The 20879-nt window shown below is 25.2% G+C and overlaps 1 protein-coding gene and 1 long non-coding RNA gene across 10 annotated transcripts; both read right to left on the minus strand.

Annotated features, from left to right (window-relative positions):
- Positions 1–1176: 1176 nt before the first annotated feature.
- LOC129613256 (uncharacterized) lies at positions 1177–2087 on the minus strand. Its single transcript, XR_008697295.1, has 3 exons — positions 1980–2087; positions 1376–1468; positions 1177–1314 (listed from the first exon to the last, which is right to left on the minus strand). It is a non-coding gene; the product is annotated as an uncharacterized LOC129613256 (long non-coding RNA).
- Positions 2088–2218: 131 nt separating this feature from the next.
- Positions 2219–20249, minus strand: LOC129609428 (uncharacterized). 9 transcript variants are annotated; one of them, XR_008697017.1, is made up of 5 exons: positions 20059–20249; positions 19824–19962; positions 4288–4344; positions 3323–4228; positions 2219–2872 (listed from the first exon to the last, which is right to left on the minus strand). XR_008697017.1 is itself a non-coding variant. In XM_055521360.1 (4 exons), the coding sequence occupies exons 1-4, from the start codon at positions 20129–20131 to the stop codon at positions 4168–4170; spliced, it is 330 nt and encodes a 109-aa protein (XP_055377335.1). In that variant the 5' UTR covers positions 20132–20249; the 3' UTR covers positions 2219–4167. The 9 variants fall into 9 exon arrangements, 7 of the variants coding, with proteins under 7 accessions (XP_055377335.1, XP_055377321.1, XP_055377328.1 ...); XR_008697016.1 differs by having other exon boundaries at positions 2219–2390; positions 2771–4228; XM_055521360.1 differs by having other exon boundaries at positions 2219–4228.
- Positions 20250–20879: the final 630 nt, after the last annotated feature.

Genomic DNA, 20879 nt, shown 5'->3' on the forward strand with positions numbered 1-20879 from the left:
AAGGAAATTACTATACTTAAATTTATGAATGTACTAAACATATACTTTTATATATTATTATTCCGAACGGTGCTATTTAAGTACATAGTCATATTTTCTTTATTGACATGACGGCTTGGTGATATTTGCCCAGGATAGTGAAGGTATATAATGTTATAATATAGAAAACGATAATGATTTTAATACAATGATAGTGATGACAATGATGATGATGATAATGATAGCATAATGTTAATATTTCACGCCTGTAGGGACTGTTTTTTTTCCACAAATATTTGTTTTGTTGATTTTTTTCCGTCCTTTTTTTTCTTTTGTTTATGAAGGATAATGTCATCGTGATTTTGAAAGTTAATCAATCACTTTTCACTTTAAAGAAAAAAAAATTATGATAAGAAAGTTTAATAAATTTAGTCAGAAAGTCACAATATCGTCAAAAAAAAAAATATTTTTTTACCCTTGGTCTAGATTTCTTTAAACAGTAGAATGAAGGCAATTTCTTAAAGTTAAATTAATTTTAAATTGTAAATGTTTTTGACCTAAATAAATGAAAAATAAAAATTGATTTAAAGTAATATTTTTTTTTTGTATGAGATTTTATGATTTGAAATGTTTATTATAAATGACAGGTAGCAGAAATGACAAATTTTATAAAAGTATTGAAAAAGAGTTAACAGTTGATTCCGGAACTTTAATAGCAATTTTAAGGCTAGTTAATTATTTTCGATCGAAACTCTTAATAAAACTCGTTTGGTCTCTCTTCCACTTAGTTTAACAAGGAATAATGAAGTCTAAACTTTGGTTCTATATGGCATGTGTGCCGAACATTGGAAAAATTACATAAATTTGCAATTGTATGACATGTTATGAGATAAGTTGAATGATTATTTCAACTGAATAAAATTTTATTCCTTGGGTTGTTTTAAAATTGCTAAATATAAGGTTTCGTGCTGTAAAGGATGTCATATGCCTTCTTATTTTATGAACGACTCTTAGCCATTCGAACAAATTACATTTTTTTTTATAATTATTTAAAATTTTAATACGTGTAGATTTTCTATGATAATTCAGGTGAACGTTGCTAATTCAGACGAATAACTTGAAATCAGACAAAAACTGAAATTTAATTCTTTTTTTCTGCTTTACTAAAAAATTAACTGAACACTTAAAACAATTTTCTTTTTACATTTTATTATACAACTAATTTAAGTTTACATTATATTAAGAATTGATAATTTATTTTATTTTAATAATAACAACATAATTATGATTATTTAAATTCAGATGTCGAATTTATAAGAAATTATTGGTAATCTCCTGCGAAAAAAAATAACAAAAATTGTTAAGGATTCAGGTAACACAAAAACGAAATTCTTACGTTTGCTTTTTTCCAGTCATCTTTACTTTGGGAGTTTTCTGGCTTATATCTTGTTCATTGTTATCAAAAGTGTTTTGACGCGGTTTCATAGTTCTACGTAATTTTAATTTAAAAACATTAAATGAATTTAAGAGAAGCGAAAAAGTTTGAAAAATATTTTTTGCTTATAAAAGCCTTACAAGTTCAATCCTTCAATTTAAAATATTCGAAAAGTAGTGTGAAAATTTTAAATTAAGTAACTTTTTTTAAAAATAAGTAATTATGCATGGCGAATTTGCAAACTTGTTGAATTTTTATTACCTCGCGAATTAATTTGCATTTGGTCTTAATAAAGAAAAATTAATTTGCTACGCCGTGGCAGTATTTCTCTTTTTTAAAAAAATTAATATCAAAATACGAGTATAGGAATAAGTACTTTTGACGGATTCACGTATATGTTACACCATTTTTACGATATCCAGATTTTTTGTTGAATTTGAAAAAAAAGTTTGGTGAATTTGCTATACATAATACAAGACCGTCATATTCGCGTTATTCCCTGACGAATTCGCCATACATAATAAATAAGTTACTAAGGGATAAAACACCAAAACAAAATACTTACTCTTGATTTTTTACAAACAAGTTTGGTCCAATACTTTCAAAACTTATATCTCGTTCTTCGGTCTGAAAAGTATATTTTTTTGATTTCATAGCTCTTCGACATGGTGATCTAAAAATATTGAAATACTGTTTGTCACTTCATATTTTCGTTAGCAGGTTATTTATTGAATTCGAAAGAAAACTTAATGAATTCACCATATACAATATTTAACAGTCACAATCACCAGATTGCTCGGCGAATTCATCGTAAATAATAAACCTAAAAATCAGTTATAAAGGATTAAAACACTAAAAAAATTCTTACCGTGGTTTTTTCTCAATCAACTTTGGTTCACTCGTTTTAAGACTTATATCTTGTTCTTTGATCTCAAAATTATTTTGCCGTGATTTCATAGCTCTTCGACATGGTGATCTAAGAATATTAAATAGAATTCAATGTAATTGAAAATGCAAAAATATTACTGAAGTAGATATTTGGTTAAATAATCAATAGACTTATTATGTTTGGCCTACAAAACGAATTTCTTTATAGGCCACGCAATGATAGTTTATTCCTTTCACAGCAAATTTTCACAATAAAATTCTGTATAGGAACTTTTGACAAATTCTTGAACTTGTTAGTTAGCAGGCTATTTGTTGAATTCGAAAAAAAAATTTGACGAATTCACCATATACAATACCACCAAACCTGGTTTTAGTTAATTATTTACGCCAAATTACTCGGCGAATTCGCCGTAAATAATTAACTAAAACCAGTTATTGAAGATTGAACCACCAAAACAGAATTCTTACTGTGGTTTTCTTTCAATTAACTTTGTTCCATTAGTTCTGAGACCTGTATCTTTGATCCCAAAAGTATTTTGCCGCGATTTCATAGCTCTTCGACATGATAATCTAAAAATATTAAATGTATTAGAGAAAAAAAAGTTTGAAAAATATATTTTGCTCAAATATTTTTTACATCTTTAATAATTTAATTTAAAGTTTAAAAATATTGAAAAAAAATATATATTTCTTAAAATAATTAATAGGCTTATTATGTGTAACGAATTCGCATACTTGCCGAAATATTTTGAGTTAAGTGGATTTATATGCCGCTCAGTGGTAGCATTTTTCTTTTTACAATAAACTTTCGCAATAAAAATTTTTTATAAAGACATTTGACAAATTTGCTTACTTTTGACATTTTATGTAAAAATAAAAATGCCACAAAAATTTTGACTAATTCAGAATACACAACACTAAACTGTCTTATTTGCTAGATTTTTAGGCGAATCCACCATACATAATAATTCTTACTAGCGAATTCAATATTAGAATTAAAACACCAAACAAAATTCTTACTGTTCCTTATTTTGAATCAATTCCGGTTTAACAGTTTTATGAGTATGATTTTTATTTTGCTCTTTGGTGTCAAGAGTCTTTTGCCGTAATTTCCTACCTCTACAGAATTGTGACCTGAAAATATTAAAAGGATTTTTAAGGAAATAAAAAAGCTTACAAAAATATTTTTTGCTGAAATAACTCTTACACCTTTAATAATATTTAATTTAAATTATAAAAATTTCGGAAAGAAATCATTATTTAAAAGTTCATTTTGAAAGACAGGGCGGTATAACAAACCAAAAGAAGCCGCAGGTTCCCCATCTCTTTTATGTTCAGAGAGATATGTAATTAATCTATTTCCTTTAGTTGTATTCCTATTAAATAAATGAATCAGTAAATTTTCCGGGAATATTACGGTTTAAAATCAGAAAATTCAGCAGGGCCGGTATAATACTTTTTACCATATCTAAGGATATGGTAAAAAGTATTTTTACGGAATTTTTTTATATTTAATATTTGAACTTTGGTTGTTGATTAAATTATTACGAAAACTAAAAACTCTATAACTCGGGTCGCGGAAAATGAATCTCAAATAAAAAACAAATTTACATTTTTCTTGGCTTACAGATTAAAAGGCTTCTCTTACTAACTTTCACAAAATTGCAACAAATATTTAAAGGAAATTTTCAAATTCCCATCAAATCTATACTTATTGTTTCCTTGAATGTTAAAAAAATTTAATATCGGAGAAAAGAGTTTAAGAAAGGTTATGTTTTATAATTATAAATTTTTTATTTTAGAAAATTGAATTTTTGTAATTAAATGTTCAATTATACAAATTTTAATTTTGTGACTGCCGATCTCTAAATATCTTTTTTGTAGACGACAATTTGCATTTGCATTGCTTCTTCAACTCGAGGTTTTCTAAAAAGTAAAAAATAAATTTAATTTAAATTAAACAAAAATGTTTAATATTTTGTTACTCAGTTGTAGGGATCGGATATGTTTGTCCAAGAGTGTTGTCATCACATTCTGATGATCTGAAAACATAAACATTATGAATTCGATTTGAAAGCTTTATTACGTATTAAATTTTGGAAAAACAAATTTTATTCTTAATTTTGAAATACCTACATAACGTCAAATTATATCTAGAAAATTTAGAATTTTTTAAATAACTAAAAACTAAATAAATAAAATATTATAAGATCTTAAATATTTTTATTATATTTTATTGGGTCTCATATTGATGAAAGTATAAAATATTTCTTATGTCTCAAAACTCTTCTTTGTTGATTAAATGTCTTTTTTATAAGACGCTATTGGCAATGTAGGTGCGTGATATCGTCTTTCTCTAAAAAAAAAAACAAATAAGAGTATTTATATGTATATATTTTGTTTGAGTTGTCATATTAATACGGATTGTCTTTTAGTTCAGGAATTGGAAATTGAACCTTTTCGTATGAGAAATCTGGTAATTGTGTTATTTCATGTTCTGAAAGCAAGTCTATACAATTTGGAAATCTAAAAAAAAAAGAAAACGTAATATTTTAATTAAAGTGAGATTAAACACTGTTCATTGAATTTTTTTTTTGATTGGCGTATGAAAAAAATATTTTGCTTTTATAAGATAATAATTTTTATAAAATGTTGCTTTCAAACACTTTTTTTTTTCAAATTCTGCTAAAACTAATACTAAACTAAGGATCAGTACAAGTCACTGAATTGAATTGGTTTTTAAATGCTAGTAAATTAACAATTTCAGGATTTTAGTTTAAAATAGGTTATTCATATTTTATGTTTTGGGTAAAAACATTCTCAGATTTCACTGTTTCCTAATTTAAAATACGGTTTTTGATATATACAATCGTATTTGTGACAACCTTAATTAGTACATTACCTTAACGACATTGTAAATTACTCCCTTTTTAAGCCATTCAAATTCACATTTAAATAAAAATCTACAACAAATTATTTTTACGCTTATATATTGAATAAAATTTATTGAATCAATGAAATTAAAGAAAATCCAAATTTATATAACCATATTCATCAGTAAAAGCATAAGATTATATGTCCTTTTTGAAATCAGATCGTGATAAGTGCATACGCATAAAATTATATCTGAAATAAAAAAAGGTGTGGGTAAAAAGATTTTTAAATAAAATTTTGTATTCTGATGTTAAACTCACGATTTTGGTACTGTTGTACAGTTTTCATTAACACAGCATTCATTTAAATATATTTTGAGTGAAAACTTTTCGGGGCAAGTGTCACAACTAAAATATGATATTCATAAATTTGAAATGTGTTAGAGTTGATCAGTATTAAATAAGAATGTGTTATATATTTCATTCAGGTATTTAACTTAGCCTTTAATAGGTTCAAAACATGCAATTTATTGTTTTTTCTTACTTAACAATATGTTTTTAATGCACAAAATATGTTAGTTTACGAACTATTACAAGCCCTCAATTTCTCTTGAATTTTTATTATTAATACATTCTTTAATATGTAGGTAAGTAAATGTTCACAAAACATAAAATACTTGCTTAAAATTGTAACAAGTTTATGCTGAAAACATATTGCTTGCTTGCCTCAAAACTGTTTGACTCAAGTTCTTCTAATATTTATAAAACCCAATTTTATTATAGTAACGACCTGTAAACTGTACCAACATTAAAGATTAACATTAAATTTTTTATTTATTAGTACTCTTAAGTTCAATTTTGCATGAAATACATATCGCACCTTGAGAATAATGCCATACAACATCTCAAAATTGTTAATTTTTTAACTTGGCATGTATTTGAAAGCGCAAAATAATTCTCTGTATTTTGCCTCAAATCAAGTAACCGTTTATATCAAAAATTGCCGCTTTTATTTAAAATTTTCTGAGTTAAGTTTTCGGCCTATTTTTAGAATAGATTTTTTGTTAAATTCAATATCACGATATTAGGTGAAATTGTACACTTAAACTCGGAAAATGTTTTAATTTAATACCGCGACATACGGAAATAGTACACTGTTTACTCAAATCAGTTTCAGCAACACTTCGATTTATACCAATTTTATGAAAAAAAAATTGAGATTTAAAACATAGTAATTCAAAATATTGCAGTCTTTCATGTGCTTAAAAATTATATTTTTTATGTTTTATTGTGTTTATTCTACATAACTTTAAAAACAATACTTATAGTATATAACTTATATATTATATAAATAGTACATAACAATCGGTCTTTAATTTCGCATATGAAAATAGCGTATGTTTGAACTCAATTTATTTGAACCTATAAATTAAGAGATGGTCCGGTATTATTCTCAAGGTGCGATATGTATGAGTTCCTTAATGTTTTCTAACAACATTCTTAAAACTATTAATTTTTTTAGTATCAAACATACTGGGTGAAAACAAGAAGTTACCCCATTTTAGTTATAACTGTGATTTATATTATAACTTATAAAACTTTGGGTAATGCTTTTAACTAAAACTGCAACGTATTTAGCTGTAACTGTAGCTATTTATATTTTATATTAAATTAAAAATTTGTTATATTACCTTTTTGCCAAAATGTATCAAGCGCGGACATTGAAATACGAACTGTCTTCTTATGGCGTGAACGAGGTTAAATTCATGTAAAAGTGAAATATACTCGTAGCTTATAAAATTTTGGAAACTAAAATGTGCATTGTATTGGTTACTCTGATTATTTCTAAAAAAATTTATAATTTAAGTATAACAAGGGACAGGATACTGGTAGAATTGAAATAAAAAATAAGTTCCTCTTTTTGAAAAATTCAATTGATTTTTATTTGAAAATGTTTTTTGAATTTTTTAAATTCATTTTCTTGAGTTTATGATTCGATCAACGTTAATGAGTTAGAGATAAGGAATCTCAAAATTTTGAGAAATAAAAGGGTTTTTAATTAATAATAACAATATAAATATTTTTTTTTCCGTTATTGAATTTCGTGTTGAGAGATCTCTGCCTTATTTTGATAACGAATATGGAATCCTTGAATTTAATAAGCGAAATCACTATAAGTAAATTTTATTTTTATAAAAAATTTTCAGATATCTGCTGATGCATTCGCAATTGGAAGTTGTAGAGAAAACTCCTGAATACAATTGCTGGAAAAAAATATTGAGTAATTTAATAAAATTTCAATGATTTTAATTCATAGATTCTTAAAAGCAGTTAAGTTTTGAAAGAAAAAGCGTTTTAGAATGTTTTTAATAAAAATTTTACATTTACAATTAATGATGTTCACAGAAATGAGTAAGAATAAATGTTGGCGTTACAAACGTACTTCCAAATTAATAGTAACCACAAATAATTTTTGTAGACATAGATTCGCGAATGATATACATACATATATACGAAACATTAGAAATAAAAAATTTTCATTGTAGGAAATTTTTTATAAATTAATTAAACTTGTATAGGTGAAAATGTTTTTTTAATTAATGATATATGCACTTACATTAATGTATATGTAGACAAACTGACAAGCTATTACTAAATTGTGATGAGAATTTACAATGCCTGTCAACATGAGGGAATTTTTTTTATTGGGTGTATGAAAACTATGTGTTAAGGCAGCTTGAACTGATAAAAAAAAATGATCAATAATGTTAATGAAGTTGATAATTATATGAATTCGGCTTAAATTTATGTTATACATATTTCATATAATGAATTTTTGTGTTAAAAATTTAATATATTCCGCATTCACATATTCCATTATATGTTTCACGTTACACTATTAGGTTTAAGGCTAGACAATACTGAAAAGATTTTCAAATTGGTTCTGGCCCAATCATTAATGCAGACAGTATTAACAAATTTAATTTCAAACAATTACATATTGTCTGTAGAAAAAAGAAAGAGTCGAACCCCAAATTTAAAAAAATATTACTATTGATTCGAAATAAAGCTTATTTTTATTCAAAATATCTTCATATACAATTAATATCGCAACATTTCCTTGACCTTTGCATATGCATAAGACTTAAACATCCTTTGCATAGTCGCGTATCAATAGATGAATTTCTTGTGGTGGTCTTGCAGTGGTGCTGAAATTTGAATAGTTTTAATTTAAATAATATATAAAATTAAATTATTAAATTATTTGTCATTTTACCTTCGGATAAGTGTGTTGGTATTTATTGCGCAGATATTCAATTTACTGAAACAAATCAAAATTATATTTTGATTATATTTTCATAATGTCATTTGAGAAAAAGAGATAGCAGATATAAGAAGTTATAGAAAAGCATAGTATGATTTTTTATTTACTTTCCTTAAGAAACTGGTGGTACTTGTAAGAAAACATTATGGTAATTGGTAAAAATTTGCAATGGTAACTTATAAAAACTGCTGAGTTTAGCTTAAATATAAATTTTTAAATTAAATTAAAAAATCTTATTGTATTTCAAATTCAGGTTACGCTTTCTTAAATAATTCGGAAAATTTCAAAATCGTTGATGAAACAGTGCTTTAGTTGTTTATAATAGATGTTCTTAACAGGAATAGTAGAGGTGAATCGAAAGTGTAACTCATAATCACTTTAATCACCTTAATTGTCTTTGAAGCATGTTTAAAATAAAAATTCATAAATTTGATTAAGTAAAACTTTATTGTTAATATTATATGAAACTTAAAAACAAATTAAAACAAGTATTTCTCATCCCGTTAGATTAAATATCTTTCTTATAATCAGATCGTGCAAAATGAGGGGCACGAAACATGCTTAAAAATAAAAACAAATAAATTGATTAATATTTGAATACTGTAAAAAAATTTATGATACTTACAGTTCTGGCAATATTGTACAGTTATCAAAAAGACAACATTCCGTAAAATTTGTTTCTTCTGAGAACTCTTCAGGGCAAATATCACAACTAAAATTTTTCATATATTGGTAAATTGTATATGACAATAATTTTATTCTAACCTTAAATTATACTCTCCTTCACCATAAAAATAACTCAAATACTTTCAAAAACCTTTACTAAATATCATTCCCAATAAATTAAATATATTTGTTTTAAGTGCTTTTACTTAATTGATTTCGATAATTGCACCTTCACCAAAGAAGGTAGATGTAAACTTTGATTATTACATTCCCCGTTATAATAGGGTTTTGAATAATTAATCTACATGAACACAAGTCTTCAAAAAACAAAAATATTGTTTCGATCTCATTACGAATTTTTTAATATAAAGAACCTACTGTGCTAAAAAGTAATAGTGGAAGGATTGAGTGCAAGGATGCTATAAGTCTAAAAACATTTATTATAAAATAAGTAAAATTATTTGGAGTTAATTGCAATGTTAATTGCGTATTAAAAAGTAAGTCAACTATGCTTTCAGGTTATGTAGTATGAAAAATTTATAATAAATTAATTAGCGGTCCCGAATAAAAGTTGTTCCAGTTTAACAAGAAGTTTGACTTTACTTGAAATATAACAAACTTCAATTTTCACGTATATATTGTATTGTTTGCATCTAAGAACGTTCCAAAATCAAATGTGAACATTATAACCGATTGCAATGTTAAAGTGTCGCATAAGATTTTAAAAATATCTTGAAAAACAAAAATGTGTAAATACCTATTTTAAGTTCTATGAAAGTAAATACGTAGCCTTTTATTTAATATACGTAGAATAATGTAATTTCATTCTGAGCAAGGTTCACTTACTATTACCCGATTTTCTGGTGAAAACTGCAAAAGCCGCCAAGTGATAATTTTGTTTTCAAGCCCATTTTCGAAAAATTTGCAAGTACATATTATATTGTTTTAATAACCAGAATTGAAATATTAAATTTCAAGTAAATTGACCTGTGATAAAGGCAACCAGTTTCTGACATCTGACATACTAAAAAAGATCAATACATTGTTTGACATTTTCTTTGGAGAAAAATATCTAGAGTAGAATAATAAGCGTTTTTAAACGCGGTGTAGAAATTTTCAAAGATTCAATTACGGTATGCCTACAAAGTGAGAATTCAGCTCATAATTGGAAAAACGGCTTTTGGTGTTCAATAATTCGACAAAATTTGATTATGGTTTTATAAGTTCTTACAACGGCTGTCATACAACTTTTAAAATTATTTGATCATAGCTGGGGAGCTACTAAGTCTACAGTATTGAAATTTAATATAAAGAACTCAGATAATACGCTCTTTATAGAAGCTGTCCTGTCATGCAATTTCAAAAATGGTTTGATCACATAAAGAAAACTATAAAGACCAAAATATATGAATTTTTGATAAATGAGTCGGTTTATAACAACTTAAAAATTTTAAAGGCAGCCTAAAAATTTTTGTTATATTACAATTATTTTTTACCGACCGTTATTACGTATACAATAGGTAGATTATGTGATGGCAATAAATTTTGCATATCGAGATTTCGGTGGGAACATGGAGAAGTGCCTCCATGGTAGGGAAGTGCAAATAAACTATTTTTAGCAACCTGTCGGTCTGTCGATCTGTGTGTGCACGCGCGTATCTCAAGTTCGGCTAAACCGATTTGAATGAAATTTTATGTAAGTTTATTTCAACTATGGCACGGATTGATCAACTTTTGGGATATATCAGGCCTCGGAAACTGCACTTTTTAATCGTCCTGTTTTAGATTTTTGATCATTATAAAAAAAATATTCAACAAATTTATACTTGAAATTTCATATATAAGCTTTGCTCAACCGTTCGCGAAACCTCCTAACTTTTGGAAGAAGTCAGGCTTCAGCAACTAGACGTTTACTGCGGACTAAATATACATTTGTGAGCATATAAAGAGAAATAATCAAGCGATTTCATTGAAATTTAATATTTAAATTCTTCGTATTAAAACAGTGAACATATAAATTTTTTTTGTAAAAAACAGGGCTCAGAAACTGATCTGAGAGTCGATTTTACATTTTTTACGATATCTGCGGAACGAATTAATGGAATTTCTTGAATTTGGATATTCGAGTTCTGGTTATTAATGAAACTAACAGGCGAGCATTTCAGGGAATTCGAGTAGCACAAAGCGAAACTCTACTAAGAGCAAAATTTACATTTTTCTAGGTATGTTAACTATAAGCCTACTAATGCCCTAAAAATTGGAAAGAAGTATTTAACAGACATTTTTATAATATTCCGTAACACTTTCACTTAACTAGTCAATACACATTGCGGTCGGTTAAGTGCTGATCACATCAGATTCTTTTTATTATACATCGAATTTTTGTTATATTCGTGTCATATATTGGAAGTCTTCTGTCATATGAGAATTTAAGTGTTTCTTGGAGAGAAACTTCATAACAATGTAATGAGATAAACTTCAGTCTATTCTTTTATAGTGTGTTTTTAAGGGGTTTATGTCAATTTTTTCAATAAACTCCCTGTTACATCGTTATCATCATACATCGAATATTATGGCAATACTCATTTTTGATATCACATTGCAGTATTTAAAAGGTAAAAGTTACCAGTATTATGTCACAGGTTGATTCAGTTTATCTATATTTTATACTTCCTATAACAAAGGAAGAGTTTTTGTTTCTAAAAATATTTCACTCCTTGTAATTGAGAAAATAATAAAATTTTCCTATGATTATACTCATTATAAATTTTAGCGTCCATTAGAGATTTCTAATTTTTATACAGGACATACAACATATATCATTATAGTTACAGGGTCGAGAATCGATTAAACTTTTGTTCCGGATTAGGTACCAAATCTCAAGGGTTTCCAAGTTACAGGTTCAAACCAATTTTCACGAAATTTTTATTTGAGATTTGGCATCTAGTCCGCAACAAAAGTATTACCCATTTTTGACCTAAGAGAAAATTATTAGCATAAGTTCCAAAATTTCTCATAAATCATATTTTCAATTGAAATAAAACAGAAAAATTTTAATAATTTTTATTTATTCAAAAAGTGTTTTTTATCATATATAACTTATTATATTTAAATACGAGTATATACATAATATGGCTATGGTTGTTCATATGGCACAACCATTCTAATACTTATTCAATTTTTATGCACATAAATCTTTTGGGCTTTTGACCGGCTTTTCCTTAATTAATCTGATCTCTGCTTTTTCTTTCGGCTGTCGAAGTTTTTCTTTAGACTGTCTAACCTTAATTGACCTTGCCAAAGGAATTCTAAAATTTTAATAAATTTCAAAATATTTCAAAAATAAAGAGATCGAAATTATTAAAAAGGACAAAAAAAAAATTATATTACACGTGGAAAACGGGGCTGGTCTCGGTCAAATTTGATACTAGTTTACCTTCACATTGACTAAAATAAAATAATTAAAACAAATTGTTTTCATTAGTTTCAGTTTTGGTCTGAAGAAGTTTTTCAAAGAAAAAATTGAAAGTATAATTTTTCATTTCAGGTTTGGAAGAAGAAGATTAAACATGCAGTGTTACCAATCACCAGTTTTAATTTTTAATAAAGCGAATGCCTTTGTTCTAGTATATGGCATTTGTAAATGTCGACTTCAAGACTTTCAAGACAGAAAAACTCTGGCTTTAATTTAATAAACTTTGATGTTTCTTTAACTCCAACGTAGTGAAATCCAATTAAGTTCTTTAATTTTTCTTGATCCGTTTTATGATGAGCATGCGTCTCAACCAGAATTTAATATTTTATTGATTATACCAAAAACGCTTCCAATTTATGATAATTTTTTTTTTGCAGGTTTAAACGCTAGAAAGCCCATCGATATTCGAGATAAATCAATATTTATGTTTGATTAATGAGCAACTTATCAGTTTATTTGTATTATTTTGCGGATCAAATTCACTCACTATTTTAAATCGGTAAAAACCAAACACTTAATTGTGATTCTTGAGACAGTACAAATTAATCACAAAAAAAAGACGAAATAACTTCCAACTATCCTTGATTCATAACATTAAATTAAAAAATTAAAATTTTGATTAAAGTATGGGAAAATATTGCTTTGTACTTCTTTTATTTGTACATTTGAAATATATTTATTTTATACATACACATACATACGTGAATATTTAGTAACAAATTCATTTTTTAAATCAGTTTTCTAAAATGGTGGGATTGTGCCATTCGGTAGTCAGCATTAAATCAAAAGTTTCTCATCAAATCAAATATCTTTTTTAGTATCTGCAATAAGAAGTTGTGCAGCACGATTTTCTATTTCAATGTTACTGTAAAAGAATTACGATATATATATATATAAATCGAGTATAGAATACGAATTTGTTTTCAAAAAAATAAGGAGAATATTAATTTTACTTTTAGAACTTATAAACTCTTATTTTCTTTATTGTACAATGTTAAAGTAATTATTTTATTGTAATTTAACTTTCTTTAGAAAAAAATTATTGAAAAAATTAATACACAATAAAATGATGTTGCAAATATATTGAAATTTAATTAGAAAAAAAATTGTATTACCTTCTTGATGCTGCCCTAGTGCAATTATCACTAGATGTTGTAAATTTGTTTTGACGTTCAAGCAACATGCCACAAAAAATAAATGGAAAAAATAAATGTGAGGGAAAATTTTCTTTTTTATGAAATTAAGAAAATATAAAAATTTTCATCGAAAATTAACATTCAATTAAAAATTATAACAAAAATATATTAATTCACATTATAAAATACGGGTATACACAAAATTTAAAAACAATAAAACAAACCTTTTTTGTAATATTCCACAGCAAAACGTTGAATTTTCAAAAAATTAAAAATCATTTCACAAATTTATAAAGTAAATTAACGTTATTAAATTATTTTATTCTAAATTAAACACTTTTTATTAAGCACATAAGTTTGCATACATAAATCGTATTAATATTGCGATAACTGCAACGTCGATCAATTAGCAGAAACAAAATGTATTTAAGATGTGTGGGTTGCAATTATAATATTATAAAATAAATTCGGATAAAAGCAGTGGTTTGTAAAATACTGCCGTGATAAAGCGAAAATCATAGAAATATATCAAATTATTGCATACATTTAGGATAAAGTATTTGCGTTAAGATAGTTAATTCCATTTTAAGGTGGCATAGTATTAACCGTGACCTTTTTGTTTTTGTAGAACTAATATTACAGTAGAAGAAGTCAAGCATTACTCTTTTACATTTGCAGAATTTAAAAATGTTTTTGGTCCCAATACAATAAATAACTAGAAAAAGACTTTTTTTATAAATTATTGAGGAAAACTCATTTTGTGACAATGGTACTTTTATTCTATATCTAGCTATTTTTGGGTTATCAATTTGCAACTTGTGAAATGAGGTCAGATATCCTCACAGTTAATAACTTAAGCGTCTATTTAAATAAAGTTGGGTCAAACGAATGGTTTGTATTATAGCACTTTTCCCTTCAACAAGGGAAAATTCTGCTTTTAAATACAGTCTATGTATACCTATCATACTATTAAAATTATTTTCATTCATATACAAAACTATTGCTAGGATTGCATATATTTAGGATGACGCATATATGCAGTCTTTGAAATAAAGCAAAAATTAATATAAAAAGGGGTTAACATAATGCTCGATTTTAAAGGTTAATTGTGTGAGATAAGAAAAATAATTATATTTTTTAATTTCATGGAATTTACCGTTAGCTTTTTGTGTTTATAGAAATTTGTAAAATCTTGCGGTTTCGGAAATATAAGGTGTCAAAAATTCAAATTTTACAAATTTCAAGAGGCGATAACTTGTGAGGGGGTGGAGATGGAAAAAAATTTTCTTCTAATGAAATGAACTATTTATTAATGTCTAAAAGCCCCTAAAATTTAAAGCTTCTACAAGCTGGGGTCTAGAAGAAAAACGACATCAAAAATTTGGAAAAAAAAGACCTTAGATAACGGTAAATTTGAACGGCCATTTTGTTTTTCTAAAGTTTAACTATAGTATACCGCGGTAGGGGAAGCAAGCCACTGCCTTTCTGCGTTAACAAAATTTCAAAAATGCTTATGGTTTCATTGCACCAAACAGTTAAAAAAGGCCATTTTTAGGGTTCCGGGGGGGTATAACTTCTAGAGGGGGGGAGATAGGTAAAAATTTTGTTCTACAAAAATAAGTTTCTAGTAAAGATCTATGTACGTATGAAATTTCAGCTTTCTATCTTTAAGAATGTAGAAGTTTTGTAAACAGACACACGGACAGACGGACGGACGGACGGACGGACGGACGGACGGACAGAGTGAAACTAATAAGCACTTTTTTTTCAAAAAATTTTTGGAAAAGTGCTAAAAATATTTATTTATCCCGAAAAAATTGTTAACCAATTAATTATATTAATATTAATGGATTGGTATTAATGGATATCAACATTTCCGTTTGCATGCATTTTTTTAAACTATTTAAAAATGCTATTGTTCGGATGTCCGGAAAATCAGGCTTTTGTGTAAACTGTCACAATAATATTAAGAATATACTAGACTAGACCGTTGGAAGCTACATTCCTTCACTTTATTTTGAATATGGCAAAAAGCTTTACGATTTCATGTCTAATTTCAAACTACTAGAAGAAAAGCGAAATCTGGAAAGTGAAGACGATTTAATGAGTGTTCTATGGCCTATTATAATTTTATAGTTCTAATGCCATAAGTATAACAACAACAGTTATTGCGCTGAGTACGTTCCAACCCAGTAATATTTTGAATCTTATTGAAATTAATCTATATTAATATATTTTCTATTAAAAATTTTTGTAATGAAATGAATAATGTATAAAATGAGTAAAAATGAAAATTTTAAAAGTTTAGCATAAAAATGTCAATGTAACCTTAAATTAATGTTAGTATTTTATACTTGTTAATTGTAAATATAGTAATATTTTATTTAACATTAATTAATTATATTGTTTGTTATTTACCTTTATTAGAATAATATTCACCTTTAAAACCACATACATTTATAAAATAGATTGTTTCAAACACTTAAACGATTCTTTTGATTAATTTTAATTAGTTAAGTACAAATTTATTTTTTACATTACACAATCAGTTAATTCAACATTTTTAAGTTAGACACTACATATTTTATTAATCACTTTAAAGAAAATAATAATTAACAACTTTTATACTTTCATAAGAATTTCATAGTTCTAGACTCTCATAGTTTCTTAAAGAATTTCATTTCCACATAGTCTCATATACAATTAATTATTAATTTTCCATCATGAAAAACTTTGTGTTAAACAATCACTTGTGCTAAGTACCAAATTACCCATATTGTTTACAAATTTATATAATTATAATGCATATATACATATACATATATATTTTTAAATTAAATTTAATTTTTCAAAAAAAATATATTTCCAACACCTTTTATTTCTCATATTGCTTATGTAAATTTGAAAAAATTTTAAAACATTTTACCAAAAATTTGTTATATACAAGTTCTAATTACATATACATATATATATAGTACATGTAAATAGAAAATAAGTTTTCTTTATCACATACATGTACTTTTTTTAAAAATATTAATTCATGTATTTTTTAATTAAATTAATAATGTGTACAATATAAAGTATTGCTAGTGAAAAAGTAGAAATTTTGCCTTAATAAATACATAAATAAAGATACACATGTAAATAAATAAGAGACAGAAAAACACATTTTTTGAATATAAGATTACGGTAGTCACGGAATAGCAAACAAGTGCCTGTATTCAATATTAAATTGCTTATTTGCTTTGTTTTGTCTTATATCAAATTATATTTATATTCAAAATATTGAAATTCATAATAATTTGTTGGTTGCATTTTTGTTAATATTAATTTTCTTCTATAAAACCGTGTTTGTATTTTTCATTTTCAAGCTTTTTCTAATTTATTTATTGGAAAAGAATTAATTATGTTGAATTTAATTAAAAAAAACAAATAAATAATTGAACAATTAATTAAACAAAAATATTTTATCTATATTATTAAGTTATTTATTTATTAAGCGTCTGAAATAAAATCTAGAAAGTTCATTTTTCGCAACTCTAAATAAAATTTAGAGTGGTCTGATTGATGATGTTTGAAATATAAATGTAGCTAGTATTATATAAATAATAAATACAGACGAATTTTTGGGGACGAAATTGAAGCTATATTTCAATTTTTTAAATTTTTTCTTACAATATCGCAACCAGAGTTGGAGCTCTTAAAAACGAGGCAAATAATGCACGAGGCAATAATGCAATAATTTCGATAAAAGTGGACTAGTTTGTAAAATATATAAAATAAGTAGGTTTGAAAATTACACCTAAAACTTTCAAAAAAGTCCTCAAACCGAATAATTGCAAAGGAAAATAACGAGCCGCGAAGCTAACGTTATCTCTGTTAATGAAAAAAAGGTTTTTAGTTTGGCTCGTTCAGACTGAAGCGAAATTACAAATCTTATACTTTAAACATTTAAGTGTATTTTTGGGTAATTTTTGTTTTTATAATTATGTATAACAGAAAATTATTTAATGTAAAAAAATTGTTCCTACTTTTAAATTTTAAAATTTTATACTATAATTTCTTTATTTAATTTACGTCACAAATTTCATAAAAAATTTTAATATCATCTTAAAATATGTTATGTGTTGTAACCTTCTATTAATAAATTTCATCATAAGTACATACAAGATGTCATCATTTTATTATAAAAATTTTTTTAGTGTTTTATTATAATCTTGGAAAATATAAATTCAAAGTAATAATGTGAAAAAAAAAATTAAAATGAAATCATTTTTATTGTTTAAATAATATAAAAGTATTAAAATTTATAACGCAATATTATGTAAGTATTAACCATACCATGTTATATGTATTATGTACCTATGTATGAATATTTATGCAAGATATAATTAATTGCATATATATATGAGTATATACATAAATACGAAAATAATATAATTTTTTTATTTCACAATTAGTCTTTTTTGATCATTTTTCAAAAAAAAAAACAAAATTTATACTTCATTTTCTTAATTTTTAATAATTCGCAATAAAAAAGTTCGATAAGGAAGTATATTATATAAAAAGGAATTATGTAAACAAATACATGTTTACAAATAAAATAAGGAAGAGTAGTACAGGTTATTATTTTTGATAAGCATTTTATTATTGTACTTAGTTTTTTTTTTAAATTTTAACAATATTCTTAAAAGATCTAACAAATTTTTTCTTTTATATATCAGTTTTTATTTTTTGTCTACATACCATTCATATACTCGTAACAGATAAGTTTAATCGATTTCTCAAAATTAAATTTCGTCTTTTTCTCTACAAAAATAATATTATGTATACCTAGTATGTACATATGTGACATTGAACTAATAAAATTTCGTTGATTAAAAGAAACGATTAAAAAACTGGCCCGAAAAATATTTTAACATACACAAGTATGTATACATATGTAATATATGTAGGTTTACATTATTGAATTTTTTATTTTAATTTGAAAATGAAATTTTGCAATTTACAACCCTGTGCATTCACAACACTTTCTTTCGCAAAATTATTTTGGAAATAGTGAAAGAACAACTCAAACTTAAACTAAATTCACATTTCCTGCTGTTAATATTTTGCTTGAAGTAAAATGTGTACAACGTACGTACGTATGTATATGTATGTATATTTTTAAGTGAGTATGTATATTGTAAAAACAATGTTATTTAAAAACAATTAACAGTTGATTTACTGGAAATTTTTAAAATTTGCCTTTTTTTTCTTGAAAAATATCCAACTTAAACGGTTAGTAATAAATGGTTTGAAATATAATTTAATATATACATACATACATATTATATTTTTGTAAATTAATGGAAGAAAAATAATAAAAAGATTTCATTGCAAGGCTAATGTATAAAATTTCATTCTCATTAAAAATTTTAATTTTTAAAATACTTTGTATGTCATTATTTTTAAGAACGGTTTATGATTTACTCATATTTATAATATTGTGACAATTATTGAAATATTTTATATCTGAGCCCTATATCTAATTATATTTTATACTCTTTTTTAGTGAGTTAATCAAGAAATTTGTAAATACATATTCTATTGCACCAAGACTCAAAAACTTAACGAACTACTGTAACAAAAACTAAAAAGTAAAAGTGGTTGGTGCAATGGTACCCTGTACTGGTAAACATAAGAATATTTTTTGAAATAATGCACGTTACATGTACTCACGTATCTACCGACTATAAAATTAAATTTCAAATTGTCACCTCTTATCAATTTCTATTATTTTTGTCATTTATTTCACATATCAATTTATTACAGTGACTCTACAACAAATTATCTGTGTATAACTAATTGCGAATTAAGGCAAAACATTATCATTAAAGAAATATTAAAAAGCAAAGTTTTAATTTTTAAATAAACTAAAAAAAAAAATTAATTAATAAATGTGACGTTATTATTTTTTTTTTTTTATTCAAAAAATGTGTTTGAAAGATCGAAAATATCAAATAAAAAAAAATAAAAATAAAATATTTAAAAAACAAAAACTTACGATTTTTCGATTGTATACTTTTCTCCTTGTTCATCACATTTTATTATTTGGCATTTTTCTGGAAGAACTAAATGTTCACCAGCTTTAACTTTTACATTTCTATGTTCTTTTACTTTACAATATTTAGCATTGTCATCTTCTAAAATTATTAATTATTAAAAAAATAGAATTAATTTTTGAGATTCGATTAAATAAATTTTAATTTTAAATATCAATAAAATTAATTATTTAATACCTTCAGCAATGCTTTTAGTGAAAGTCAATAAAAATAAATTTATTAAAATAAAAATCACAAAAGTTGACTTCATTATTGTAACGTTCTCCAAATAAAACTGATAAGATGATTGTGTTTTGATTTTTATTTCTTCAAAGCTTAGAGTGTAGCTTAACAAAAATATTCAAGAAAAAAAATACGATATTCTCAGTTTGCTTAACTTTAGTGATTATAAAATTAAAATCGCTCGGAGATCGTTTATAAAGGGAAACTTGTTTCTCTAAAAAAATAATTAAAAGCAAAATAATAATAAAAAAAATTAAATAAAATTAAAACAATAAGAAAAAAAGAGAGAAAAAAATATTGAATTATTTTTTAATATTTTTTTTTCTTTTTGTTTTAAAAGTGCCAATATTACATAAAAATTTATTTGAATATTTGTTGCTGTTGCTGTTGTTATTATTGTATGTACATAGAGATATGTATAAATATTATTTGTAGAATCATAAAATTTTTAAATGAAAAGTAAATAAAAACATGATTAAAGAGTAAATGAGATTTTCATTCATATGTATGTATGTCTACCAGATAGGTATATGTTAATCGAAAGATCGTATTTGAGAATTGTATAATAATGTAATTTTAATGAAATCGTGATTCGTGAGTAATATTGACGTTTACGTAATTTTAAGATTTTAGTGATGAGCTTACATGGAGGCGGTATGCGGATTTCAAAAACAAAATTGTCTCTCTTGACGCCAACTTCAGGTGAATTTCGAGTTCATATAAACGCTACTTGACTTAAAAACCGACTGCATATGCACATATATACGTGTATTGAA

The sequence above is a fragment of the Condylostylus longicornis genome, unplaced genomic scaffold (assembly GCF_029603195.1).
Source record: "Condylostylus longicornis isolate FDR11 unplaced genomic scaffold, ASM2960319v2 ptg000004l, whole genome shotgun sequence".
NCBI classification, from domain to species: Eukaryota; Metazoa; Arthropoda; class Insecta; order Diptera; family Dolichopodidae; genus Condylostylus; species Condylostylus longicornis.

Coding starts and splice junctions, on each gene's coding strand:
- LOC129609428 (XM_055521337.1), bottom strand. CDS start 20,131: ATGAAGTCAACTTTTGTGATTTTTATTTTAATAAATTTATTTTTATTG. Junction 19,963..20,058: donor CACTAAAAGCATTGCTGAAG/GTATTAAATAAT, acceptor TAATAATTTTAG/AAGATGACAATGCTAAATAT. Junction 12,475..12,556: donor ACCAGCCCCGTTTTCCACGT/GTAATATAATTT, acceptor TTAAAATTTTAG/AATTCCTTTGGCAAGGTCAA.